This window comes from Oreochromis aureus, linkage group 8, assembly GCF_013358895.1.
Source record: "Oreochromis aureus strain Israel breed Guangdong linkage group 8, ZZ_aureus, whole genome shotgun sequence".
Taxonomy (NCBI): domain Eukaryota; kingdom Metazoa; phylum Chordata; class Actinopteri; order Cichliformes; family Cichlidae; genus Oreochromis; species Oreochromis aureus.
In genome coordinates, this window is record NC_052949.1 from 12,244,235 (window position 1) to 12,264,480 (window position 20,246).

The 20,246-nt window shown below is 39.4% G+C and overlaps 1 protein-coding gene across 2 annotated transcripts; it reads left to right on the top strand.

The window, feature by feature from the left end:
• The first annotated feature begins 1,994 nt into the window (after nucleotides 1–1,994).
• Nucleotides 1,995–18,899, top strand: si:zfos-911d5.4. Of its 2 annotated transcripts, none has more exons than XM_031750653.2 (7): nucleotides 1,995–2,257; nucleotides 2,726–2,845; nucleotides 3,857–3,957; nucleotides 4,210–4,358; nucleotides 5,233–5,461; nucleotides 6,776–6,996; nucleotides 17,455–18,899. In XM_031750653.2, the coding sequence occupies exons 1-7, from the start codon at nucleotides 2,022–2,024 to the stop codon at nucleotides 17,620–17,622; spliced, it is 1,224 nt and encodes a 407-aa protein (XP_031606513.2). In that variant the 5' UTR covers nucleotides 1,995–2,021; the 3' UTR covers nucleotides 17,623–18,899. The 2 variants fall into 2 exon arrangements, with proteins under 2 accessions (XP_031606513.2, XP_039471924.1); XM_039615990.1 differs by having other exon boundaries at nucleotides 2,119–2,257; nucleotides 2,721–2,845.
• Nucleotides 18,900–20,246: the final 1,347 nt, after the last annotated feature.

Here is a 20,246-nt window from a genome sequence, read left to right on the forward strand (position 1 = left end):
CATGCAGGATGTGAGAATCCTGTTGGATGTGCCAGCAAATCCTCACTGACGATCTATGAGTTCAGGAAGAAAAAACAGCGTGGAACATATATTTGTCATCTCTGTATGCTTTGAAAATGTTAAATCACACTATTTTAGACAGCTTCACTAAATTATTTTGAAGTCTGGACTTGTGAGTGTGAATAAATCCTAAATTCACTTTAATCTTACTCAGCTATACCATAACATTAATCACCCAACTTAGCTGGTTATAAACAAACACAACCGAAAAGCACATTCATATTCATTAGTATGTCCAAGTTGTTCCAGCGACCTCAGATACAGTGTAATGTAAAAAAGAAAAAGCCCAGAAAACTCAGTTCAATACATTTGTGTGTATTTTCTTAATGTTTGGCTTTTCTTATTGCTTTTACAAATAATTACATATTTACACAAAGGTTCTGGTAACTTTGTTTGTTGTTTGAATAACTATAATTGGCTGAGATGTGCCAAATTATACAAAACTGGACTGAAAATCAGTGGCAGCAGATTGTATGAAGTCATGAATCCAAATTTGAAATTTCTAATTCAAGTCGGTGTAAATTTTTTAGTGAGGAAGTCAGGAGAGACAGTCAGGAACAGTGAGACTCTACAGCCATTTGTAAAACAGGGTGGAGGTCCTTTTATGGTTCGGACCTGCATTTCAACCAGTGGTGTTGGGGATCCTTTGATGGAATTATGAACGCAGAAATGTAAAAATATGATTAGATTTTGATCCATCACGCAATGCCATCTACAAAATGCCTGACTGCAGTTTCATTTTTCAGTATGACCATGACCCAAACACAAACTCCCAATGCAGTCAAAGCGTACCTGCATAGTATCAGTCATGGACTCATCAGAACCCGGACCTCAACAGATACCAGAACAAAAGGCAGACAAGATCCAAAGGAGACAAATGAATGTCCAATGGGTACCAGTTATGGAGCTGTTTATCATACCATGTGAATGGAGTGATCTTTTTCCTCCCAACACTATTTATTTCTATTATCTATTTATTTTGAAATTTCATGAAAGAAAACTGAATGATCATGAAGTAAAATTTAAAGCTGCTAGATGATAAAGACACATGAACAGTGAAATAGAAACCGATTAGGAAGAAAATGATACTACATCAACCTTAACCTACATCTTGCCAGTTGTCTGATATTGCACAACTGTCAGAGGTGGATCTAGAAAATTTTACATGGGGGGCAAAAGAGGGGGAAGAGGTATACACAGGGTGGCACATACCTCTTCATTAAACCATGTGAAAACCCCTTATATGTAAATGGAATCAACAATATATACACAAAAACACTTTAAAACTATTCATTGTATCATGATCTCTTCTTAGAAAACAAGTACAATTTTTTAGGTATAAATAAAATAAAAAAAATTCCAAAAAATAAATACAAAACAAATACAGCAATAAAGAAATAAAAAGGAAAACAAATGCAGGAAAAGAACTTAAATTACTGTACAGGACTGATTCCAGCTATTCCTTTTAGGAGAGCTTAAGCTTGAAGTAGGGGGAAGGAGGGGTAAATAAGGCTACAGCAGGGTGGGCAGTTGACCCCCTTCCCCCTCTGTAGTTCTGGAATAAGCTGTGTGGCGTCACTGCAGCCTCGAGATTCTTGCATAATGTTGCCTCTTGTTGGTTTTTTGGGGGGTTATTTGTTCCTCCTTTACACAGGAACTGGAGGGGTCCTGTTTTGCCCGTGTGTGTGAAACAGATGAAGCTTGGTCTAATATTTTCCCTCCCCTAGACTCTGCTACTGTTCATTTTTCACTACGTTAGTCTCCAAATACACCTACACTTGTTTACATTTACTCACACATATCATTGTGTGGCTTTTTCCTGTACCGACTTTGTACTTTTGTACAGTGTTATTGCGATTTGCACAGCGGATGAAAACAACAGTAATGGTTCCCTGAATGCATCATCATGCAAACGCTGCAGTGATGGCTGAGTGACGTCACTCCTCCGTGGGAGAAATCTGATGCTGCAGGTCTTGCACGTGGTCTGTTGTTTACTTCTTCCAGGAACAGTGGAAGTGCAGTCAGATAGGGGGAGGAGGGGTAGTCGGCAGATTTTGAAACAGCTGTCCTGGATAGAGTTACCTTGGAGAGGGGGAAAAAAGACGCGCAGGCTGACGTTAACGCCGGGAAAATGTCGAACTGAATTCTCTGATGTTTCCATCTTCAGAGGCTCCGTAAACAGCGCGATACCTGAACAGTACGTATTTGTTTGGCGTCAGCATGCCGCTTTGCTCTCGCTCTTTGTTCTCCTCTCTGAGGTTCGTTAAAGTTCAAGCGTCCAAAGACCGTCAACAAAGCTGTTAAACCGAGTGTAGTTACGAGCACGCCGTTAAACGCAAACAGTGCAAATGCTGGAGTGATGAAAAATGTGAATTTGTTTCGCTAAAAGTTTGATTGGACTGAAGAAAGACAAAAAGAAAGGGGGAAAAAACAAGAGGAAAAGTGTACACAAACATGCTGGATTTTACGACAACATCGCGTTTAATAAAGGGTTTCTGCTGGTCTCCAGTTTATGAGTTATGGGAAACATCTCCCGTTACATATAGACAAATCATTTACATTTCCTTACAGTAGCCGTTGTCTTTCTGTAAATATACCCCAACAACTATAATGCTTATGCTTTTCTTTATTCTCATTTTGTTTATGTGCTTATAATGAAGACTAGGATGTTTCAGCTTGGAAGTCTGCTGAGCCAGCTCCATCTCAGCTCCAAAGCTTCAGAAGCTGCTCATGGCGAAATCCCAAAGCAGACACCGACAGTACCTGACTTTTTACAAAGCGTGATGTAAGTATTAGGCCAACTTAAATCTGCACTAAATTTAGTTGTACAGTTAGTGTGTGTCAAGTGTGTACAGGGACACACTGGCAGTGGTAAACCCCCAGGGGCACAGTTTACTGTGGAGGGGGTCACCTGGGCCCTAAACAGGGCTTAGAAATGATTGAAGTCCAGATTTTTCTTTTTCTTGATGCATCATATTAAAGTTGTAGCACCTGTGCTCTAATGAGCAGCAGAAGAGTCTACCCTTAAACTAGATCTTGGTCCCATGAGGTAAGACTGTGGTGGAGAGGTACTTTTATAGTGCTTTTCTACTTTATTTCAGCACACAGAGCGCTTTATTGAGACAGTAAAGTGAAGTGAGTTGCAATACAGTCCAAATCAGAAATTCTGAAAACTGTAAAGGAATTTTATTTTGTACAGCTTCCCTTTTGCAGCAATATAGAAGATTTGTGTTCATAAAACAATGAAATAAAATAAAATAAGATACTTTAAATTTAGGAGACAGAATAATTCTGTAACATCTGAGAAAAAGTGACTGTGGTCCTGCCTACCGTTTATAATCCGTTACAGGTAATGCATGAACCAAGCCCCCAGCTAGCAGTATTGTGGGCAATAAAGCCCATAATCTTTGTTTTGGGTTTTTTTTGGTTAAGTTGGGTAGAGTTGTCCCTTATAACAATCTTTGCCTGTAATTACTGTTCCCCTACCCACTGCTGAAATCAATCCTCTGCCCATGCACTTCACTCTGAGCATTGCAGTGTCTTTCAGTTCATTGTTCTTGTCCATCGCCTACAACCTGCAACCCTAACACTGGTGTCCACAACCTGTGACAGCACTCAACAGCATAATAGTGGAGATGGAGCAGCTTAGGATGATCTAATATAACCTCTATCGGGGTAGCATTGGTGGAGTTTAAAGGCAACATGATAATTCATCACTATTCTGCTTGCAGCTTGTACCACTGTGCTCAAGTGGAGTAACAAAAATATATATTTTTACCATTTACTTCCTCTGTAGGAAACTCACCGGGCTGAAAAAGGAATATGTTTTCTGTAATCTGCGTATCCCCGACCAGCTTCAGACAGCCAAAGATGACATCAACCTTGTCATCCTTTCAGGTGGGTATCTGCTGAAGAAATGCATGGAATAATATGTGAAAATAATATACATATGACATAGGGATGTGAGATTTAGCATCTCCATCTAGATGTTTAAGATTAATTATGTGGACAACAGTTTTTGCAATTGTCTATTTTGCTGCATGCTACGAATTAAAATGGCTTTAGGAAAGAATAAGTTATATTCTAACAGTAACACTAATAGTATAAGACTAGTGACAAGGATTAATGTTTCATGATCTCTTTGCTAAGGTCATGGAATCTTCTGCATAGATGTTAAACCCTGGAGAGGCACAGTGTCTGCGCACAACCAAAACTGGCATGTGCAAGTGAAAGAAGAGGAACAGAACTTTACCAATACCTGCATTGAGCAGATTGAAGATCCACTCAAAGCTATCATGGTAAAAAAAAGACAAGTTTTATCTGAAATGTAGCAATGGCTCCATGAAAACCTAAATGTCAAACTGTCTGGCACACTCGAGTCCAAGGTCCAACCAATTGTCCAATACACTGTTTTCATCCAAACTGTGGTCGGGTTAAGAGATTCTGAGTCACTATAACAATTTATATGGAAATTTTAAATACAGAAGTGCTTCCTAAACTTCCCAAGTGGGCACTCTTCATTTGAAAGGCCGTAATTGTATTCACGGTTTGAGGAGGATGGGGGTGGGGGGGGTGGGAATGAAAGCAGGCAGGTGCCTAAACACAGCTGTCACCTTATGTGGCTGGGTCTGTTAGGAGTCATTCATTTCCATTTCTATAGATGCTCAAATTGGACTTGAAGCTTGACAGAACAGTTCAATGGCAAACACACACTGCAATATTGAAACGTGTTGTGCTTGAATTGGATCTATTAACTTCATTAATCTACACAAAACACGACAAATTTGAGGTTACATAATTTCTCTAAATGGGCCCTCTTTGAAATTAAAAAGTACACATCTACATCGTGTGTGTTTCAGGTCATCGCAGGAGGAATGTTGAGACATCCTGTGAATGTGAGCACATGCTCAAATTGATGAGTCTCAGCATTGTTCACGTAAATACTGGAACATTTAATACGTTAATCAGCTGGTCTTTAAATTAGATAACTGCTGGACATTTTGCTACTTTTCTCCAGGTGTTTTATGCAAAGTGGATATCAGTGTTGGCTGGTTGGATGAAACAAATCATCTTTTTAACCAAAACAATCCAGCCTTCTGAAAAGGTTTTTATTATTTAGATACTAATAAAGAAAACAAAATAATAAGTATCTACCTAATGTCTGTCTCTTAGACTAAAACAGCAAACTTATGCAGTCATTTGAAGAGGAGTGGAGTGTCTGTGCGCCAAAGTCTCTTCTTCCCCAGAATCATCTTCCTCTCACCAGATTGTGAACTGGATAAGGAGCTGAGGAAGAAGAGGGAGCTGGTCTCCCACAGCCAAATAGAGGACTTCCTCAAATCTTTCAAGGAGGGCTATATTGCCTGGATATCAGATGCGCTGACGCCCTCCTGGATCTCTGGTGAATATGCATTAACACTTCGCTCAGTGTTCCAACACATTGCAAAAAGAATTGATCTATAATAACACGATATATGTCTGTTACTATGTCCTAAAACTTGTGAAGATATCCACTGCTGCCTAAAGTTCTGGTGGAATCAATCGCAAATTTACAGACACTCATCATGGGCAAGAATGTCATGGTAATTTGTACAGCATACATTTATCAATTTTGAATTTATTTAGGATTTTCTCTAATCCACACATGGCCAAAGTATCAATACAGGCCTAATATAAACATATACCCCCACTAATATTTGGTTAACTGTCCCTTAGCAAGTTCAACACTTTTGGTAGCCATCAACAAGTGTCTTGCGTAATTCTGCCTGGATATATGTTTAAATTGGTTGGTTTCTCCTGACATGGACCCGACGTTTAAGCAGGGTCTACAAATTTTTAATAAGGTTGAGGTTGGGTCTTTGGGAGGGCCATTTCAGAAGCTTAATGTTGGCTTGCTTATCCATTCCAAAACCAACTTTGATGTGTGTTTGGGATCACTGCAACTGATCAAGCCGAAGAAACTGGAGGTAATCCTACTCCTTTGTTATTCCATCCACTTTGTGCAATGTACGACTACCACTGGCAGCAAAACAGCAATAGAGAGTGATGCCACCACCACCAGGATAGTGATGCTAGTATTCCAGCAATTTCTAGTTCAGGGCAGGCTTGGTGGTTCCTGGGTTGGTCCTGAACATGATAACCATTTTCTTCTCATTTGGCAAAGATGTCATACATTTGAATAACTTGTACTTTCATACAGTTGTTTGAGCTGATGGTCTTGGAATCTGCAGTTTACCAATTCCTCCAAGAGACCATCTCAGCTTGTGTAACTCTATAGTGCTCTTTCTTAGATCTTCACCTTCTCCATTGTTCTACGCGTCAATTCAACGAGAGCTGTCAAACATACCCTTTTTATGCCGAGAAAGAGAAACTTTGTGGGCCCTGGCCTTGTCAAGTTAAAAGACATAGTATAATTTTTAGCACTACTTATTAAAATATTGAAGTAAATGTATGTATAGATTTTGTATGGATACTTTTGACCCTGTGTGGATTAGAGACAATCCAAAATCAACTCACAACTGTGAACCCCTTGTTTTATGAAGATCTATGCTGTGCAATTATTCCCACCTGTAAATAGAACAGTTCAAAGAAATCATTTACAGCCCCAAATTACCACGACATTCATGAGTGCTTTGTAAACTTCGGACTTAAATTTAGCAATAAATATGACTGGCTCATAAAAGCCAGTTCAACTTGTGTTTTTCTTGTCCTGCAGGTCATCTGTCGTACAGGCAGATGGAATCAGTGCGAGAGGTCCTGAGGAGGGTGGGAACGTGGGATTTGGTGCGGCTGCACTGTGGCGAGCAGCTAAAAGGAGACTTCCAGAGCTGCCCGTATATCGCTCTCAACCGCCAGGAGACAGACACCCTTGAGTTTTCCACTGTCAAGACCCTTTCTGCCGACTCGCTTTGGGCCCTGCTGGGACACGCTCCTCAGGTCAGTCCACTACTGTGGTTCTGATGAAGCAGTCACAAACCTAAACACCATTTGTAACTTGGGATCGAATGCTTTGTCCAAATGATAGTGTGAAGCATCACGCTCATCATGAACCAGCAGGTGGCAGTAGCACTTTATGACTGCCTCTGTCAATTATCCCCTGTTGTTCTGGTAACTGGAAAAACACAGGTTTGATTTGTGCTGAAGACCCCCAGAACATGACACCAATTTCACAGTTATTTGAATACAATTAGGATCATTTCTGTTTAGAAGTATGAGAAAATTACTGTATAAACACAGATGAAGTGATACAGTTTAGCAATTAAGATAAGAAAGTGAACCGTTTTTTCTTTTTTTTTCACCACACCACAGAGGGCAGTCTAAGCGAGTACAGTGTTCAGCATTTAGATATAAATTAATTTAAATTGTACTGACCAATTTTCCAAACAAATGCTTTTTCACAAAATGTAAACGGTTGAATTTGGTTCTTTTTTTTAAAAACCAGTTCGACCACCTACACTTTTTCTCTCAGATCATTTTAATGGACACCCTGGGTGTTATTAAAGCAGGTATTTTGTTTGCATCACAGTCTAAAAGGTATAATTTGAGCTGATTAAAATTGAATTTATGTTTTGGGTTAATAACCAGATTTCGTTCAGACTCTGTAAATGTTGCCTCTCGGGATGCGATTGGCAAATCTTAGCAGTCACTAGAGCAATAACCGAAAAGGTGGTTTATATAGAAGTTTTTTTTCTTCCAAAAAGCAGTATCGAACCTTTAATTATTTTCACTTGGCAGCGGTGCCTCATTTCTGCTTGTCAGTTAACTAAATGTTACCTCTTTAAAGACCAGTGAGTGTGACCCGGCTCAGCATCCATTACAGATTCACACCCACCCTCGGCACCCAGACACTCAGCCTGTGATGTCCATGCAAGCCTGCTCAGGCATTAGTTTGCTCCCTCCACCATCCACCACCCAGCACCCCAGACTGTATGTACTCTCCCCCCTCGCCTCCAGCTGCTGTGTATTTGATACATGACCCAGCAGTCATTAGACAGTCTCCAGTGGGCTCTTTTCTTGCCCAGGGGGACACAAAACATGACAAGAAAATATATTATTTTCAAAGAAATATTTGCAAATGGAGGCACAGTGATGCAAAATTCATCCTCATATTAAAAACAAAAAGAAGGAAATTGGAGAATAGATGGTTAATATGCTTTTGTGAAATTGGTTTTATCTCTCAGATCGGGTTCTAGGTGTGTTGATGCCGTCCGCACCAGGGGAAATCGATTCTGGCACTGAATTTGGATTTTAAGCATTTGAAGGTTTTGCCCTTTTTAATTCAACGACTGTGTCACCTATTTTGTCTTTAGGAGAGAAAAAAATGCTCTCTGCTCATGTGCAGCAGCTGCCAGGGGAAGTTTGGGGGGGCAGCAAAGAAACCTGATAGCTACCCCCATTTTCAGAGCCTACAAATAATGCATGATTTTGATTTTTTTTTTTAAACTTGTAAACACAGGCTAGAAGATCTCCAACATGACCTACGGTTTCTCTCGGGCATCTGTTAGGTTGCATGAAGTGGCACCAGATGCATTCAGAAAGCTGCCGTGGAGGCAGTAGGTGTGTTTTCTGTGAGCGCAGGCAATTACTCTGCAGAGAATGGGATGTCTACATGCACCAAAGTGGAGAATGATTGAGTGGAGTGGCTGTAATTTATTAATTATGGTCTATATTCTTAGACCACGGTTCTGGCTTCATTCAATTTGTATGGATTGAGGGGTAATTACGGTGTGTGTGTGTGTGTGTGTGTGTGTGTCTGTGTGTGTTAAGGAGAGAGAAAGAGCTGAAGATCTATTCATGTCATAATTTAAAGTGCAGGTTACTTGTGATATTCATCTTCATACTGTCCCCTCTTCTAATAAGGCCAGTTCATATAATGCAGTTTATTCAAGAGAAGACCCTGATTTAAAAAAAAAAAAAAAAAAAAGTTTCTGACTTGCAGTCAGCCTATACAGAGCCATCTATTAATTGCAGGGCTGTGAAGCAACAATTAAGTTCTTTTGAGCGTAACTTGACTACACAGCCCCTCCTAGCTGATTAATAGAGGCAAAGCCGGTAGGTGAAAATCTGCAAATTCACAGACAACATCTCGGCTAACGGAGAATGGTACAAATAATCAGATCTCGGTTGCCGGAGATACATCTTGTCTCCCTGACAAGCTACAGATTCCACACAAATGTAGCTTGTTAATTTAACTCCACCATGACATTCCTCTCCATTTGGCCATCTCCCAGGCTGCACGCGTCACGGGCCTGTAATGGACAGCTGGTGCACTTGGTGCTTAGCACAGAAAAGGCAGAGAGGGTAGACATCAACTGCTTTGTGTGATAATGAATGGAGGCACACAAAAGGCCAGGAGCAGGCCATTTACAAAGCCTGCAAATTCTGCTGTCTAAATAGATAATATTGTCAGCCACTGTGTCTTTTTGGGTTTCTTTTACTGTAGTGAAAAAACAGCATTCATCCTTTTGAGGTAAATATATGCCTTCCCCATTACTTTCAAATATTTATGTTAATCATTAGAAACCATATTCTATGTGTTCTGTATGAGCATGGCAATATCTCCACTTATCAAAGGATCTGTTTCACTAAAAGAAAAAAAAGAAAGAAGACAGCTGTAGTTTTTTTATTTTCAGTTATGCAAAATTAAACAAAGCGCACTTTAAAGTTGTGTCACTGAGACTACAATTTAGGCGCTAATTCCAGATTCATAGCTCACTTATTTCATGGCGTGCCCAACAAGCCTGTTGGGACACAGTGCGTAGGATGATATCTCCACTGCGGAAAAGTTTTCAAAGAAAAGTTTTTAGATGGATTTTTTTTTTCTAGAAAGAAAGCTCTACGAGTTGCATTGCATTTCCCAACAGAGATGAAAATTATGTGGACACTACCATGATGTTCAGATTTCTGTAATTGGAGGATCGCTCTCGAAAGGAAACTGGAATTGGAAATAATTCGCACCAAAGAGTGTGTAGGAAGCTACGGAGGAAAAATAACCGTGCAATTACGCATGAGAAGAGTGCTGCAGATTCACAAGTGTCTGTAATGAACTAGTGAAGACACCGGCACTTATACAGTGGAAGGCAATGATAAAAGCTGCCTTGTAATAGCTTGTGATTAAACTTGGTAAAAAAAGAAAAAAAAATCTATTTTTTCACTCGAGCACTGAACCACAGTGAAGAGTCCCGCGGAGAGATTCTGCATCTGTCAGTTTGAAGATGACTCAATGTGTTTCCTCCAAATTCATCACCCAGCATGCAGTTCCAGTCATTTTAGAGGGCTCTTCAAGTGCTCTTTTGTTAATTTAGTTAAACATGAAACGTTAGAGTTCATGTTTTACACATTCCTACTTAACACAGGTGGAGTTTGAGTTTCACTAAATTTGAATACATGTTTAAGATTAAGCTCCAAGCCATTATTATTCATTAGCAAATAATTTCCGTGAATGTGGAATGAGCCGGGGTTTGCAGGGCATTGTGGGTAATAATATCTGCTGTGCTGCATGCATATATATAGAATATTGTTAATTTGTATACTTTGTCTAGAAAATACAGTGCGTGCATTGATAGGGTTTTGTAATATAGTTGCACTAACAGGATTTTCTTTTTTAAATATGTTACCACTCAGTTCAAATACACGAATGTTCAGCTATGTAAAATGTTCAAATACTTTTGAATTGAAACCATAAGAAATATTGTGACATTACCTAACTTGGCATTAAATGCTGGTTTTAGTATTTAAAAGGAATTTTTCTGTGGTCATTGGCCAACATGTTAATTTTTATCTCTGTAGGCTCAGTTATTTGTTTTATGGATTCAGGATATTAGAGTGATCCCCGCAGCATAGGTTCTAAGATATGATCAATAGGGATTCATGAATAATGAAGAGGCCGAGTGGAGCAGAGGCACTTAATTACAGCTTCAAAAGCCATTCTCGTTAATTGAGGAGAATAAAGGTGCTGAAGTGGCTTGAACGGCAAAAACTGTAATTTTTTTAACTATTTTATTTTTTTTAATTTAATGTCACTTTTCTTTTTTTTAAATTACAGCAAGTCTCTACCTGAAAGCCAGATGGATGCAAGTTCTCACCTTTTTTTCAAATAGATACATTTGTGTTTTTATATTTAGTTTATTTTTGTTCTCAGGCTTTCTTTGACCATTTGTGAGCAGACTCTCATTCTTTTAATGTAAATGCTAATATGCTGCATATCCAGACAGTGTGTGACTGCTGTGCACTGCAGATACAGTATATAATTGACAGCCCTGCCATCTGTTACAGTTATGTGAAATTATGGATAAACTAGTTAACAGACACTTTGGCCCATTGTCTGTTGTTTTGATAATCACCCTTAATAACGGACGGCATCAATATGGTCTTTAAACCTGATTTGGGAGTTAATGGAGTCAGATGGGGGCAGTCAGTGTATGCTCTGGGGGTAATGCTGTTAGAGATGTTCGTAAAGAGCAAATTAAATCAGTCATAGATTGTGCCCTCTCAAGTCAGCCAGACAACCAGACCTATTGAGGAGAAAAAGGAGGGGGATTCATATTTTAACCTCTCGCAGAAAATGCACTTATGTGGATGGAAATACAGTCAGAGCTGGGTGACCGCATGCAAATGGTTATTGCCCAGCCTAATGGCTTCCTGTTAGCTGAGGCAGGTTGGAAGGGGAGTCATATCTAATCGGAACTTAACCGGGCATTTTTTAAAAATATATATAATTTATTTATTTCTTTTTGTGGCCTCAGATGAGCACGGTTATTAACATGGACAGAAATGTCACCACCTCTATCTTAATGGATAGGGTTGGGAGTCAAAGAGAAACTCATATGATTCAATATGTTGCCCACGATAATATTGGTATCACAATACAGCCATTCCAAGATTCAAATAAATGAAAGAAAAAAAAAACAAAATACAGAATTTAAATGCTTAAAATTAATTGATATTCACTTTATTTCACTAGCTCTCTGATTTGCTCTGATATGCTTCATGGCATAGATTCAACAAGGTGCTGAAAACGTTCCTTGGATGTTTTGATCCATATTGAAATGATAGCAACACACAGTTGCTGCAGATTTTTCTGGCTGCACATCCATGATGCAAGTCTTCTGTTCCACCATATCCCAAAGGTGCTCTATTGGACAAAGGTCTGGTGACTGTGCAGGCCCTTAGAGTTCAGTGAACTCACTGTAATGTTCAAGAAACTAGTTTGGGAGAGGTTTGTGACATGGTGCGTTATCATGATAGAAGTAACCATCAGAAGATGGGTCAGGAACAATACTCGAGTAAGATGTGCCATTTAAATGATGCTCCGTTGATACTATGGGCTCAAAAAGGGTATTCTCAAAAGAATATCCCCCAATGCATTATACTGCCTCTGTCAGCCTGAATTGTAGATGGACCTATGCTTTTATTTTGCCAAATTCTAGCCCTCTATTCAAAGCTCTCTTTCCTAGCGGTTCATGTCCCGCTCATGAAGGGTCCACATGCCTTCCTCCACTTCTTCCTATCCAAAGCGTCTTCTGTTGTGACATTTGCAGCCTTCATATCATCTTTGATTCGGTCCATCCAGTGATTTTTTTTTTTTTTTTTTTTTTTTTTTGGTCTTCCTCGTGGCCTGTTGCCGCCCAGGTCTAATCGTTGGGCTGTTTTAGCGATCGAGTTCTCATCGCTACAGACAACATGGCCATACCATCGGAGACTCTCGCATCTTGTCCGTGATCGGCGCCACTTCCCATCGTTTCTTGACGTCTTCGTTCACTCATTCATCACTAGCCCTCTATTCAAATGTTACAGCAGAAATCCAGACTCATCAGGGAACATTTTTCCAATCTTCTACTGCCCAGTTTTGGTGAGCCTGTGCAAATGGTAGCCTCAGTTTCCTGTCCTTAACTGATAGGAGTGACACCAGGTTGTGGTCTTCTGCTACTCTTACCCATTAGCTTTGAGATTTTAAATGTTGTGTCTTCAGAGATGGTCTTCTACGTACTTTGATTGTAACAAGTGGTTCTATGGCAGTCTGGCCATTCTCCCCTGATGTCTGGTATCAACACAGCCATTCCTGATGCCTGTTTTGAACATTTGCAGGTTATCTTGACCATGTCTACATGCTTAAATGCATTGCTGCAATGTGACTGGCTGATTAGCTGTTTGCATTAATAAGCAGTTTAACAGGTGAATTTAACTCAGTGGTTGAATGTATTGTAGAGATAGAGATTGAACTCAGAATATGGGATGCTGTTTACATTTCTTTTTTTTTTTAATATCTTGTAAACTCAAAAAATAGCAGGTAAAAACAAAATCTATCATATATTAAATTAGAATAAAGCTGGCTTATTTAATTGAGCTGCTTCTATGGGGGGAAAAACACTTTTGGCTGATTGTTAATCAGATTCTGTTTTGTGTCTTAATGGAAAATCATTGAGTCAGATCATCAAGATCATGACTTGAGTTGAATCAAATTACCGCTGGTAGTCACTCACTCAACAGATTGTTAATATATTCATCTTCTGAGCCAAACCACACAGTGCTTACCTAATTGCCTTGCAAACCATTTTTGGTCCATTTCCATGACATTTGGCCCATCGACAAAGAGGTTTGGTGCGCCAAAGGTGTGTTGCTCAGTGTCCCCCCCTCCATCCGTGTCTAGTGAGACACGAAGTGGAACAAAGAGGCCGTCGTCTGAAGCTGGTGTGGCTTTACGCTCACTCAGAGTTCACCTGAAACACTGCACCATGGCTCCAGGTAACAGCCTCTGCTGACTGATACACCGCTGGGATTCTTTGACTTTATCAGGGGAAGAATCTGAACTTTGTGAATGGCAATACATGCAGGTGGTGACATGTCCCTACCCAATTACACAGTTCCTCGGATTTGTCATACCTGTCAGACCTTAATGACCAGTAAATACATTTATACAGAAATAATTCTGTAGTCACGATTAAACATCATTGATTCATGTTGGTTTTATTAGCAGAAGTGATTTAAGACTCCTGAACTATCTTTAAAAGAACTAGCTCTAAATCTGTGCCATGAAGATCCCTGCAGATGGGAGATAAGATAACCACTGGAGATGGCTATCAGCAATTTGCATGGAGAGGTTTTCAGAGAATGAGTTGTCTTGTTGAGTATAAGAGGTTAAAAGGTGAACAGTGAACCAGACGTAGGATTTATGACTAGTAGCAGACGGTAAATAAGAAGAAGTTGTCTTGTTGAAATGTGAGGAGTGATGTCATTCACATGGCTCCTGCGACACTGAAAGTGAGAGGGAGATCAGGGTAGACACCGTTAGGTGAGCTCTCAGCCCTTTGTGTGACACCCAACCTTAGCCCCAAGGGTCTTGTTCTTTCCATGAAATGCACCATTTTGGCCTGCTGGTGCTTGAAGTAGCGATGGTTCTCTTACAATTGTGAACAAATCACAGAAAAACCTAATACCTAATTTTAGTGACTTTAAAGTGTTCGTTTTGGCTTATTGGAGAGTGTGTCGCTGTGACATGTTGCATTTCATCTTAAGTGTCGGATAGATGACATTTTTGTTGCTATCAGCAGCTACTTTACTGGGGGTTTTTTTTCTTCTGCTGCAAGTCAGATACAGAATGATCTTTTACTCTTTAACACACCCTCTCATTCACTTGAGGGATAACATGCACTGACAGTTCCTGTACCTGGCACGCGGTCTGTGCTGAGCAACATCTGGCAGGCAGCTTGTCTAGACCACACAGAAACTTGTTTTGCTCTTTTGTATTTGAAATCTGTAGCTTACCTGCTTGGTAACTATTGTTTGGCGGATGATGCCGCAGAGATGGACGATGATGAATTTAAATGGCTGTAAATTAAATTTGACACAATTCATCTCTACACTAACATTCTCAGACAGGATTTACGTATACTCCAAAGCAACCACGGGCAGCAAATTAGCATGGTTGTTACTGTAAATATGTTTCTTAATATAATTTGCAGGATTGTTCTGCGGCGTGTTTTATAGCTTCCCTGCTTCTGTGTGGGTTTTATATTGTCTGCCTCTTGTGCACTACAAGTATGGAAGTACTCAACTTTGGCTCCATTAAATTAGCTAATTGCTGATTATGAACTATTGCGCTGCGCTGTGATTTGTTAGAATAATTCCTTTCTGATGTCTTTGTCTCGGTTTGTGTGGCTCTCTGCCACCAGCTGTCATTAAGCTATTTTTTCATGTATCCCAAATTAATAGACACTCACTCACTCTGAAGTGTCTGATGCTATTGTAACAGAAGCCACGTGGCATTCGGCCAAGGCTGCAATATAAGACGCAATTGTTTAGCTTTTTTTCATCTTTATCCCTGTTTTAATGCACAGTAATAAGTAAGTAAATGCTGGAAAGATGTGTGTCTGAAATCGCAGTGGCCTTTGTTGTAGATAATTAGGTTAGCAGCAAGAGTGTGCAGGTGTTGAGGGTGTGCTGTGTGCTCATGTTGTGTTATCGACTTGCTCATATTCGTAGGCTGTCAGGGGTGTCGCACTTTCCATCAGCCCCAAAGCTCACCAACCTCTTCACTATTAAAATGATCACTTTCAATAGCAGACAAAGGAAAGAGGGAACATATCTAGTGCAGGGTATTTTCCCCACCTCTAATGCTTATCTGCCTTTTGATGTCGGCGTAATAAAAGGCCTATTGGGCTTTCACAATGACCTGCAAAATGGACAAGGGCCGATATACTGGGCTCTGACTGTCGCTACCATTAACTAAAAGGCCCAGACATTATGGAGAGCCGGGGATGAAAGTACATGGAAAAAAAAAATAATAATTGAAAAATTGCCTAATGCTAAAGTGAAAGAAAATGGAACTGTGAAAAGGCACTGTAATATTCTGTTATCCCCGGTAAATGCAGCCAAACAAGAGATGCAGCAAGGCATTCTTTTTGAAATGGATGTGGTTCAATTACCTGCATGTCTAAATCTAGTTAAGGCTTCCATTGTCGGGCTCGAAACATAACAGGCAGTTTTTGTAGTGTTAAAGCGTATTATGCCCTACAACCTACATAGAATCAAGAGAGGTATGACTCCATTCAAGATGCGGAGGGAATTAAAATTCACAGTGAGACCGAGGTTAATTTATGATTTAGTCTGTTTCGGGCTACTGTTTGGATCACTGTTCTAACAGAGTTCGAGCTCAATATTTGAACAAGCTCGAGAAGAACGTTTCTAAATATGTTTTAAAGAGTATTGAAGGATTAGCATCCAACAGAAGCAGAATCTGGTTTGTTTTACTGTGTAAAACAGTTGACTAATTCAGACTAGACTAGGCTACGTAGATGGGCATGATATTGATGAACAAAACTAGCAGACTGGCAAATACTTTACTAGTTTTACCTTTTCTTATATAATTTATTATTTCTTCTTTCAGTTATAAAGACACACAAAACCTAACCTGTAAACCTTGAGTTTGATGTTTAAGTAAATGCCTTAATGTTGGTGTGTCTGTGATAATCTAAAAAAAGAAAAACATGTGCCTTTAACCTATAAATTTTAAAAAAGACATATAGTAATATAGTGCATGTATTGATTTGTTTGGTCAATAATTTAAGATCCCAGTTGTAATACACATTGTACACATCTTACTTGAAATGTACCTGCCCCTGATTGGTTAACCTCAAACTGCTGACTTCATAGTAAATAAGTGAACATCTATATTTAGATCTATTCTGTATATAATACACGAATGATTAACAACCACAAAAAATGTCAAATTAAAAATGCAGTTTTACAATTTATAAAATTTTAAAATTTACATGGGGTTGTGCAGTCTTGGTGATCGTCAATAACTTTACCATAATTAATCGTCATCTGTTGAGCTATATGTCTGTGATATCTAAGAACTTAATTTCTAATTCCGCATTCCATATTTAGTGGCGAGTCAGATACAGATTTAGGTATTATAATACATCTTTTTTTTTTTAAACATATAGATGGTTTCAGATTGGCCCAGCAGTTAAGGATGGGAGGAGATGGGGTGCATACAGACATATATGCATACGCTACAATTATTTTAGTAAGGTTTACATATTATAAATTGATTCTATAGTTTTGTGGTTTACACATTGATTTATCCAAGTCGCTGGTTTTATTCTAGCTGAAGACATAAATCCCCTTTTGGGTCGTGGCATCTGGCGTTAAAACTCATTAGACATGCAGAGCCACCCATTGTAACAAGGAGCAGGTGAAAGTACCTTCATTCAACATTGTTATAAACTGATACAGTGATTACAGAAGAAACTGTAGATTTTTTTTAGTCATGAAAAACATCATTACCTGAAGTACTACTTTAGTAAGTTGCAGGTGTGATGCATACACGGTCCTAAAACCAAGAAATATCCAATGAATTTACTAATTATTTCTCTCTTTGGCACTTTGCAGGTAACTGTTAAAATGTATAAGCGCGGATCTAACAGCTGGCTGGGGAAATCCCTGAATGCCACCACCACCATCCCCTCCAACACCTCTGTGATCTTCAGGATCAGCGGCGAAGAATCAGATGCTAAAATCCCAGCAAACGCCATTCACAGCATCACGCTCAGCATATGACTGTGTGGAGATAATACAAACAGGATCGCCATCGCAACATGGCACTGAAGAAGCAAGGGGAAGAAAAATTGCTTACTTGTGTGTAGCATCTTTTTTTTAACTGAGTGCCTTTTAACATGCAGTGTTTGTACTTTGCAATATTGTAGGACTTCCAGATGTTTTTATGTGCTCATTTATTGGGGGGGAAAAAGGAAATAGAAAAAAGGTCCTATTTGCCAATTTCCCTGATTCTCCTTAGTGACAATATTATGTTAATGTAGATGGTTTCAGACAATTAGCACGATTAGCTTTCTCTTGTTTTGAATTTCTAGGGCTGGCCCACACTTTACACTAGCCATTAATGAATCATTATGCAAGCTGATTGTGTCACACCGATTTAGGACTGAAGTGTTTAATGTGTTAATTGTGGCGGTTAAAAACCGGTGGCCTCCGGCACATCGAGGGCCGAGGATGTAACTGCCTCTGTGGGTTTAATGGGAAGTTATTTACGGTCTGTTTAGACAGTGGAACTGTAAGGTGCTTTATTAATATGCTCCACCGCACGGAGGAGATGATAACTATTCAAGAGCACACGGGCACAGCAACCAGCACCATTCATAACTGTGTCTGAGTCACTTTCCATCAGTTGCCCAGGCTTCCACAGCTGCGCTAACAGCTAGCAATTGCATTTACTGGGCCTGGCAGTGGTCATAATGAAGTTATTCCCAACAGGATATCAGTGCCTTTAGCTAACAGCTCTCTCTGTTGATGGTATCTTTCTGTATGGCATGTCTACCTGAAACATCATTACACTGTACTCAAGCTACTCACTTTTTCAAATGTCTGTTTACTGGTTTACCTGAGGGGCAGATCATTGGTGGTTTTAAAGCCATCACTGAGTTGTTTACATTGGTTGCTGCATATTTTTGAGACTGGTTGTTTTGTGGTTTGAGTCAACATTGCTTGAAATTATAGGTGTTTTCATGAATTTATTGCCTATACATATTTAAACCTACATAGTCCTCAGGAACTGTTTTCTCCAAAGCACTTGACAAACAATATTTGCAATATCAGATGGTCTGGTATGGGAAGGACTTCAAGGAAATTACTATGTGGATATCTGATAAGTGGTGGGTGCATGCACGTTTTACTGTAATTTCATTATACATTGAACCATGCTTCTCAGTTGATTTATTCAGGCATGTTTGCTTTATTCATTGGTGTGTGGGGTTTTTAGGCCATTGAGCTATCAAATGTTTGTACCACGTGTTGTTGTAATAAAGAGATGTGACTATTGATTGGTTCGGTTAGTTATTTATACCATTTTTGGACTGAAGTGGCCTCAACCATCTCAGTCCTATGTTTTTTTATTTTTTTTATTTTTGTAGTGTCATTATTGAATCATCTTAGGATACAGCAGAATAACCAGAATGGTTTGGAATCAGCCGATGCAGCTCTATCTCTGTAGTTCTTAGTTGTTATGCTGCAGCATTTTGGTTTAAATTCAGGTGTTTTAGAGTCCAAACTATTGTAATATTCTTAATCATCCAAAAGTAACAAATGCATATTAGTGTCTCATAACAATTATACACTTCCCAGCCACTTTTTGGGGGGTATCTGATCAACTTTGGGGCTAAGAGTTGCCCACCAATTTGAATGACAGTGTATCGATCACTGAAACCTCTAGTCTGCATGCCAAATGTATCCGCGGTCAAGATACTGAACCCCAAGTTGCCCCCAGTGTATTTATTCACTGTCTATGTGTGTGTAAATGCACTTACACATAGGTACAACTCCTGCATGATTTTTTTAGTGGAAAGTGCTTTGAGTATACTGAGAAGCAAGGTGCCAAATCTAATAAGTCAATCACATGGCAACCACTCTATTCATGTAAGTAGGACAACCTGCTGAAGTTCAGTCGAGCACTGGAAAAAGTTTTGTTCATGGCAGACGTCAGAGAATGGACTACTTCGAGCTGATAGGAAGGCAACAGTCAACCCAAATAACCACTCATTACAACAACATGGCGTGCAGAGGAGGAACTCTGAACACAAAACACACTGAACTTTGTAGCAGATGAGCTACAGGAACACAACAGGTGCTACTTTTGTCAGCTAAAAACAGGAAACTGAAGATACAAATCACAATTGCTCACCAAAATTGGATTTTTGCTTTGGCATAATCAACATGGATGGCTCATGGATCCATCCTGCCTTGTATTGAAGTTATACTGCTGCTCATGATATAATGGTTTAATGATGTCTTCTTGGCCCACTTTGGCTCCTTTAGTACAAATTGTGCATTGTTTAAATGCCACAGCCTACTTACCTGAGTATTGTTGCTGACCATGTGTCCATGCATTTATAACCACAGTATACCCATCTTCTAATTGTTGCTTCCAGAAGATGAATGCACCATATCACAAAGCTGAAAACATTTCAAAGTGGTTTCTTGAAGATGATGATGAATTCACGTACTCAGATGACAATTACCTGATCTCTTAAACCAAATGCTCCAAATACAATTACTTCAATTATGTCTGAATTTAGAATCATGGATTGTTCAGACCTTTGTGTGCTCAAAATACCTTTGAAGTGTGACATTTGATCAGGACACGAATAAACATAAAAAACACTGTTTTTTAA

Bases quoted from the DNA above. Each gene is read 5' to 3' on its own strand.
- si:zfos-911d5.4 (XM_031750653.2), top strand. From the start codon at position 2,022: ATGCTGCAGGTCTTGCACGTGGTCTGTTGTTTACTTCTTCCAGGAACA. The intron at 2,846-3,856 runs GTAAGTATTAGG...CTTCCTCTGTAG, and splicing joins GACTTTTTACAAAGCGTGAT to GAAACTCACCGGGCTGAAAA. The intron at 4,359-5,232 runs GTAAAAAAAAGA...TCTGTCTCTTAG, and splicing joins ATCCACTCAAAGCTATCATG to ACTAAAACAGCAAACTTATG.